Consider the following 9,025-nt stretch of genomic DNA (forward strand, 5'->3'; position numbering starts at 1 on the left):
TTTTTTTTGTTAGGTGTTTTACTGACTTCGCTGACGGTAAGGATTGCTTCTATGTCTGTTTGGTTGATCTTATCATCTATCGAGCCTTCCGTCTCCCCGTGGATTTCCGCCTCCACTTGGATCCGGACCGGCGTCGACTCCCCCTGTTGAGCCGTACTGAGAGGGGTTTGGCTCAACTCGCCAGGTGGTGCATTTTGCAAGGACTCCGCGTCCTCCCCTTCTTCCCCACCTCTCTGGCCACTCCCCTCCCCACTCGTGGATGAGGGGCCGGCTCCATGAGCCCCCGGCATCCCAACCGCAGGCCCCCCGCACAAGTCAACCAGGTCTATCGAGACAGGCTCCTCAACGGGATCAGGATAGGGCTCAGGTAGTAATTGCAGTGATGGCAATGGCTGCGGTTGTAATGTTTTCGTTTAGTTTAGTGAGTGTGCCCTTATTGCTGTCAGTAACGATTTTGTGGGATCTGTTTGTTGTGTTTGCATGTTTTGATCCAATTGCGGAGCCAAAATCTGGTGTAAAATCTGTTGGCCACCTTTATCTTGCAGACCCTGTTCACTCGTTCTATCATTTTCGTTTGTCTTGGGATTGTGTGTCAGTGTTCCCTCCTGACTCTTTGGGGTGATTCCCTGTTGTTTTTGGGTCGTTTTCGTACTTCTTAGACGCCTACCTTCGTCATCTTCTAGGGGGGATCCGATGACCTCAGTTTTTCTATTTGCTCTTACTGCCCTTGCAGTCATGTCTTTATGAGGGATCACAGTCTCCCGTCTTAGTATGGCGCCACCCGCGCCAAACGGCCGCAAAACGGTCGTTGCCCTTCACCCCTGACGGGCTTAACGCCGCAAGGGGGGTGGCCTGTGTCTTTTAGCTGCTCCCAAGGTCACGTGATCCGAGCACGTGCGTGCGTAGCCCCGCCTCCTCCAGGAAGCGTGTGCCAGGAATAGAGAACAGCAAGAGTCGAGGAGCGGCTCGTAGTGCAAATCCAATTAAAGGTACTGCGCACAGTGCAGGGGGCAGCCTGGTCTTTTAGCTGCTCCCAAGGTCACGTGATCCGAGCACGTGCCGTGTGTAGCCCCGCCTCCTCCAGGAAGCGTGTGCCAGGAATAGAGAACAGCAAGAGTCGAGGAGCGGCTCGTAGGGCAAATCCGATTAAAGGTACTGCACACAGTGCAGGGGGCAGCCTGGTCTTTTAGCTTCTCCCAAGGTCACGTGATCCGAGCATGTGCCGTGCGTAGCCCCGCCTCCTCCAGGAAGCGTGTGCCAGGAATAGAGAACAGCAAGAGTCGAGGAGCGGCTCGTAGTGCAAATCCGATTAAAGGTACTGCGCCAAACACTGTTCACATCATTCGACATATGTTCAACATAAGAACGCACATTACCTGACCGAGTGATACCTCTGTAATGTGAATCAAACATCCTCTCTCACAGCCGTGCTGGCAGAGAATGTAATTAAATTACAAGGCATCCATGTAATTATTATATGCCTACCGCTCCTAATAACTCAACGCGTGCCTGCAGGGAAAACCTATTCCGCTGAAGCGTTGCTGTGTTTTGATTGCAGCTTCTTTCTCCCTGCCTCGGATCCGGCGCTTTGCATTCACACGAGGGGAGGCCATGCCTATTTCTCTGAGCCACATTACTCTCACCGCTCAGGTGTACTATCAACTCATGGACAATTGTGAATTGCCCCCGCCCGCCCCCCCGCTTCCCCTCCCATTTGAACCCAGCATCCCAGGTGAGCAAGAAACAAATGCATTGTTTTCTGCACGTAAAAAAAAAAAGAATTCTTCCACATCTGAAGGTAAACATACCTTACTTTCAACAGCCATTCTCTCAACTCAGCTAGTGTCCCTGCTCCACACAATCCAAGAAAGATTGTACACTCTACATACCTGGAGAATAAGTATTCACTAAAGCCCAGAGTCAGCACTACTACACTTCGGATGTGGCCTTACAGACCCTTGAAGACCCTTAGTACTGGGTCACACTGCTCTTATCATCAACACCGTCCAAAGAAATTAAAGTGAAACGTTTTTATTTGTTGAAACACGTGTGTTTCTTGTGCTTTATTCAATATGACTACATTTTGACAAGTAATGAAATGCAGGCCTCGCTTTAATGACAGTCTTCCGCAATGTTCATGTCTCAGTGTTATTGCCTCATGATTAAGGCAGAGCGCCATTGGTCGGAGCACTGATTGTCTCATATTTTGGTCCAGTCACCACGTTTGCAATCTCTTTGCATCATGCTGACTGCATGGTCCGTCCAATCTACTGGGCCCAATCAGCTGCCCCATCATTCGCAGTTCTTCCTGTGCTAATGAGATCTTTAACTTCTTGGTGATGTTTGGTGAAGCGGAAAATGTTCACATGTGCACTATATGGTTTCCCAACTCACTAAAGCTCGGCCCACTGTGGATCCTGGAGACTAGAAAGAGTAGCTGACTTCATTTTTAACAAAACATGAAGTGGTACAGCCACTGATTGTCTTCTGGTTGGACTTGTATTGCTCAGTTGCTGTTTCTAGTCTGTGGCAAGACACTTTGTAGGCACTGGATGTCTGCACTTTGGAGTTTTCTCCTTTTCGAGATGCTCTGTCTGTTTACTGTTTAGCCCGAGTGATGTACAATAGTCCAGGTTGTTGTGTTGGAGGTCTGCTTACATTCACAGTAATTTAATAATATGGGCCTATACACAGTGATAAATGTATATCATATTACAGTAATATCGTAACCATATTTTTCTCAGTGTACTGAGGAACAATGCTATGTGCTGCCTTTTCCTGTTTTGTCAAGGGATGAAAGGTTCATGCCATCACTTCCCATGATGTCACTTGGGTGTGGGTGTCAAATATGTCATCAGAGGTCAAGGTTTGTGTGAAGTCACTTCCACTACCCCTGGCATTTGGGTGAAATGACATCCCTTGATAAGTGCCTCGAGGAGCATCAACCGCTGTCTGCCTTAAAGGACTTTTTCGAGCCAGTCGAGTTCCTCGATCTGAAACCAACTGCACCGCTGACCGTTGTCAAGTCGCATTCACATAAAGACCTCTGAGATGTCACGACCAGCGCATCAGAACCGCCGATCAGCGCTGAGACAAAGATCCCTGACTCTGAGCCGCCGTGTAGACCAGCCTGCAGCAGTTGATCCAGCTTCACTCGCTGAACCGTCTTGCTGCCTGATAGCTGCAGCTGACTCCCATCTTGAACTCTGTCACAGAAGCCTGCAAAGCGCCCTGACACTGACTCAACTCTGTCAAGTACCAGAACTCCTACAGCACAAGGTACATTGTAGTTCTGGCCCCCTGGTCCTTCCCAGAATGCCCCTAGAGACATATTAAGACCCATTGCTCCATTTGTGCTGAAGCCAAGAAACCTTAAACTGTTGTGGTTATTAACGATGCTGACTACCGTCCTGTCAGTTTCCAGAGTGCATCCCTTTTCTTTCTTTGAAGCTGTCTGTCCCCTGCATTCCTTTGCAGGGTGGGTTGTATTTTGTAGTGTTCTTAGACTGTCTTTTCTGATTAATAAAGTAGATATTTTTAATACAACCTTGACTGGGCACTCCTTTTAGCAATGGGAAATGATTGTAGTTTCGCTTTGTTGCAACTAACCAATGATCCACAACCTTTTGGAGATAAGACTGCCATTCCTTCCACGTTACCAACATTGGACAAGGATGTTCTTAATTTGCTTGTTATTCCAATCTGTTCAGATCCCTTCTGGTGTGTTAGAGGTGTTGGGCTGATTGATGGTTTAGAAACCAATATTCACCCCTGTATTGCTGGTACCCCAGAAGTTGATTCCTCACAAGGGGCGAAGGTACCTACTTGCCCATGTCTTAGCTCATGACCCCAATACTCCATACGACGAACGCTGGGGAATCCAGATATACATTGGTGCACATTAGGACCAGGGACACCACTGAATATATGTTTTGTCCCCTGAAAAGTAGATTCAGATGCTTGTATGTATTGAGAGGGTACCTACTATATACTCTAGAAATAGTGACATTATGCAGTGTGCTACATGATCAACCAGCAATGAATGGAGATGGAGAGAAGGTGAGAGCTGGTGTTGGGGGAACAGGTGAAGGTGACAATATGGGGGATGCATTGTAAGGATGTTTTGCACCTAATGAGACAGTGGAAATATTAGCAGATGTATGACATGCAAAACCAAAAGAAAGAATGCACTACTTATTTATTTCATTTATATAGCGCACATACAACCCAGGCATTGAGACGCTGTTCCAGGCTCAAGTCAAGTAGTGGAGTTTTGTCATAGAATCACAATGAGTCATGTAACAGGCATGTATTAGGTGCATGTACAAAATGGTAACACGGTTGCAATACATAGACTACAATGTCATACATGATAACATGCAGTAATTGGTGTTGTGGGGTTATTCATCTGCAGTTGACTTTAGGTGAAGAGCTGAGTTTTAAGAGCTTTGCGAAAAATCCAATAGGATTTCTCAGCCCCCAAGGAGGGAGGGAGGTCATTCCAGAGTTTTGCTGCAAGGTAATAGTGCATTGAACTATGTGTTCAATGTACTATCTTTATTGGTTTAGTTAATGAAAGGAAATGATAATTTATTCATATCGTGCTCGTACACAAGTTTTTATGCATTTTAAAGTCTTCAGAGTGACAAGAGTGCAAAAACGCTGTCATTTGTCCACGACTTTGACAATGGTATGAAACGGTTAACTGTTACATTTTTTACTTTGTTTGAAAGTAAAATAAAGTTGATGGATTAAAAAAGCTACGTCAACAACACTGAATTGTTTCTCATTGTGAAGGAATATTGTAAAGCTTGGCTGCAACTACTAAGTCTAAACGAATTGCAACTGCCCTACTCCGCGAGGTATGATCAATTAAAACATAGTCACAGACACTAAAGTATAATTCACTAGTGACTGTCAGCATTGTACATTTTGTGATCAGATGTGTTGAAAAGTAATTTCTACTTGTGTGCTTGTGTCAAGAGAATGCCTTGTGATTGCCATCACCTCTCGAAAGAGAGTGTAAGAACAGTGTGAGAGTGCATGGTGTCATAAATCCCTATATAGTTTTTGGGTGACGGCACATCTGGAGGTATGGGCTTCATGAAGTGACAACATTAGAAATAATAGCAACAACCCCTGTACATTGTTATAAAGTTTCTCAGTCAATTGGAAAAGCCGATTTCTGAAGAAATATTTACATCTTTGGAGCAGACCTTTTCCCCCCAAAGGCCCTACATAAGGCTCTTTTCACCTCATTGTTCCTTAAACTATATATAAAAGGATTTAACATGGGAGCCACAACAGTGTACATCACGCTGACCACCCGGTCATAGTCGAGGGAGTAACTTGAGGTTGGGCGAAAGTACATGAATATGATTGTCCCGAAGTACAAAGCCACCACCAGGAGGTGGGACGAGCAGGTTGAAAAGGCATTGCGTCGCCCCTCTGCAGAGTGGATCTTCAAGATCACAGTGATTATACGCACATAGGACACCAGAACGATCCCGAACGGGACCACGACGGAGAAGGGCCCCTCGATGAAGATGACCAACTCATTGACAGAGGTGTCGGAGCAGGCGAGCTTGAGCAGCGGGGTCATGTCACAGAAGAAGTGGTGGATCTGGTTGGAGCCACAAAAAGACAATGTGGAAGTCAGAACGCTGTGCAGCACAGAATGTACAGCAACAATGAGCCACGAGATGGCGACCAGGGTGAGGCACATCCTCCTGTTCATGATCATGCCATAGTGCAGGGGAGAGCAGATTGCCACATACCGATCGTAGGCCATCACTGTCAGGAGGGCGCACTCCATACCTGCCAAGGAAATGAAGAAGGATAGCTGGGCAATGCAGCCTGGTACAGAGATGGTCTTCTTCTTAGAGAGGATGTTGGCAAGAAGCTTGGGGATGGTGACAGAGGTGAAGCACATGTCCACACAGGACAGATTGCCCAGAAAGAAGTACATTGGAGTGTGAAGCTGTGGAGTCATGCTGATTGCTCGGATGATGACGCCATTCCCCAACAAAGTGGTCAGGTACATCATCAGGAATACAACGAAGAGCAAAATCTGCAACTCTGGACGATCAGACAGGCCCAGAAGAACGAACTCAGTGACCTTTGTGCCATTCAATTTTGTCATCGAGTTAGGTAATTGACCTGCAGAAAACTAGTGTTAATGGCAAACATGAATTATAGTATAGTCACATTTCCAAAACAGTTGGATGAAGCATATTAAATCCATTGCAACATTGTTCAGTAGAAATCAATTACTATGGGTTTAATCTCTAAAACAGTCAAAGGAAAAACACAGTATGCACAAACAGGACAACAACGTTGAATTAAAACAGCCAGCTCAGTGAAAACATTGAGTGCTCCCCCAGCCGCATCAAGCAGCTGAGGGAGCGGCCCTGGGCTGGCGTTTACTTAACTGTCAAAGGGAAATGAGGTTTCCCTGTAACAGTTCAGTAGTACCCCGCCGTGCATGCCCAACGAGCCATGCAGGGCGGGGCATTTTGCTTCCACAGCTTTGCTTGGTCCATTGGGGATGCAGGCTGTGGTACTACAGGCCTGAATGTGCGAAGTGGTGCTCTTACATCTCCTCTCACATTGAGGCCCTGAGGGATGATCAAAGCACTCCGGCTCCACCGCGCCTTTGCAGCAGGCGCCAAGAAACACTCTCTGATTGCTGGTTCCTGTTGTATGCAGCACCGGATCCAGAGAGCCTGCATCGCGAGGCCGAGAGAACCAGAATCTCTAGTGGGCCTGCACGCAAGAAAATCAAAAAACAATAAATCTGTGTGTGTGCATTTAGAAAGGTTTTTGCGTTTGTTGGTGAATGTATGAATGAAATAAAGTACATTTCTTGAGTGCATGTGTTTATGTGAGAACATATTAGTGCTGTATTGGTGCGCCGCATGGGTGGATGTCGAAGTGAATGAAGAATGAATGCTGTATGAATGCTGAGGCTCTTGTGTGAATGGAGAGTCAATGAAGAATGAATGATGGCATATGAATGCTGAGGCTCTTGTGTGAATGGAGAGTGAATGAAGAATGAATGATGGCAAATGAATGCTGAGGCTCTTGTGTGAATGGAGAGTCAATGAAGAATGAATGATGGCATATGAATGCTGAGGCTCTTGTGTGAATGGAGAGTGAATGAAGAATGAATGATGGCAAATGAATGCTGAGGCTCTTGTGTGAATGGAGAGTCAATGAAGAATGAATGATGGCATATGAATGCTGATGTGTGTGCACATGTGAATGTGAGAATGAATACAGAATGAAGAATGCTGTGTGAATGCTGATGTGTGTGTATATGTCTGTGAATCTAAGAATGAATGAAGACTGCATGGTACTGTAGGAATGCTGTTTCATGTGTTTGAATAAAGAGTGAATGATGACATATGAATGCTGATGGGTGGGTGCATGTGAATGTGAGAATGAATGAAGAATGAAGAGTGTTGTGCGAATGCTGATGCACGTGTGAATGGATAGTGAATGATGAATGAATGATGCAGTATAAATGCTGATGCACGTGTGTTAAATACGAGAATGAATGAAGAATACATTATGCCATAGGAATGCTGATGAGTGTGTGTGAGTGTGAGAGTTAATAAAGGATGAATGATGCCATATGAATGATGACGCTAGTGTGTGAATGTGAGAGTGAATGTACATGCATGTCTGAATCCTGGTGTGTGTGTGTGTGTGTGTGTGTAATACATTATCTATGAATGATCATTAATTAATGCAGATGTGTGTGGGAAGAGGAGAAGCGTAGAATGTCAGCCAGTACGACCTTTTCTTTTATTGGTGAGGTGAATATTTCTCTAAATTGGGCACACCAAACTGGTGGGAGAAGGGCAGCATAATTTAGTTCCTGCATGATACTGGCCCACATCGGTAGATCGAGATTGGGCACATTTCATTACTGCAGGATGGCATTTTTTACTGGGCATCAGGGGTGAAGGCATCACAATGAGTCTTCCTTCGTGGTACTGGCCCACATTGGCGTGTCCAATTTAGCCAAATCTTCACTGTGGAATGGCATTTTTACTGGAAATCAAGAGTGAAGGCAGCATTAGGGGCGTTCCTGTGTGGTATTGGCTAGTACATTCTGGACATATTTTCTTACTGTGGCATGGCATTTGATACGAGTACAGCCATCAGGTATCTCTGGTAATGGAGGAATATATTGTTGCTGACTCAGTGGACATTCTTGAGCACAGACAACAGGAACATATTTGTGCTAGTGGCATGCATTGTGTGCAAAGGCATCATGAAACGGAGCTGGAAAAGGCTCTTGTGCAATATTGATGATTTGCATCTATATGATTCTTTATGTGTTACTCTACAAAACCCATTGCAAACAGATGCTTTTTACCCAGTCTTTCACAGAACATGTGCTGAGAGGCATGATATTTACCCAATATTTTCCAAAATGTCATGGGGGAGATCACTTGACTCCCCTTTGGGGAAACGTTTACGCGCCTCCAATTTAAAAAATCACCAGCCGCCACTTACCAACTTACCAACTGCTAAGAGAATGTCTTGAAAACTCCAGCCTCATCTATGAGTCCCAATATTAATTCAGACCAACAAGAGGTACACAATGGACACTGTGTTGAAATGTGACAACCATAGAGACTGACTCACCCCATGCACTGATCCTACTGGACATCTTAGCCGCCTTTGACACAATCAAACTCAGGATCCTATTAAAAATACTAAAACATGATTGAGTAAATTGCCCTTCTCAGGATCACCTGTTCCTGACCTAAAGAACAGAAACAATACTCAGATCATATCCTCACAGGCTTGCATGTGGAGAACCCCAATAATCCAGCAGTGTAATCTCTACTATTCGGCATATATATGACCCACCTACTGTACCATATTATTAACTCAGAACTCACATGCTTCAACCTCCCAGATGACACACAAATTATTTACAAACTCATAAACTACCCAATAAACCACACACAGGGTCTCAGCACATGCCTTTCACAAGTGGACTCTTTGA

General features: G+C 45.3%; 1 protein-coding gene across 1 annotated transcript; it reads right to left on the reverse strand.

The window, feature by feature from the left end:
- Positions 1-5,197: 5,197 nt before the first annotated feature.
- On the reverse strand, positions 5,198-6,142 carry LOC138555657 (olfactory receptor 1E16-like). Its single transcript, XM_069642615.1, has one exon. The coding sequence runs from the start codon at positions 6,140-6,142 to the stop codon at positions 5,198-5,200; it is 945 nt and encodes a 314-aa protein (XP_069498716.1).
- Positions 6,143-9,025: the final 2,883 nt, after the last annotated feature.

The sequence above is a fragment of the Ambystoma mexicanum genome, chromosome 1q, assembly GCF_040938575.1.
Source record: "Ambystoma mexicanum isolate Mex_15411 chromosome 1q, UKY_AmexF1_1, whole genome shotgun sequence".
NCBI lineage: Eukaryota > Metazoa > Chordata > Amphibia > Caudata > Ambystomatidae > Ambystoma > Ambystoma mexicanum.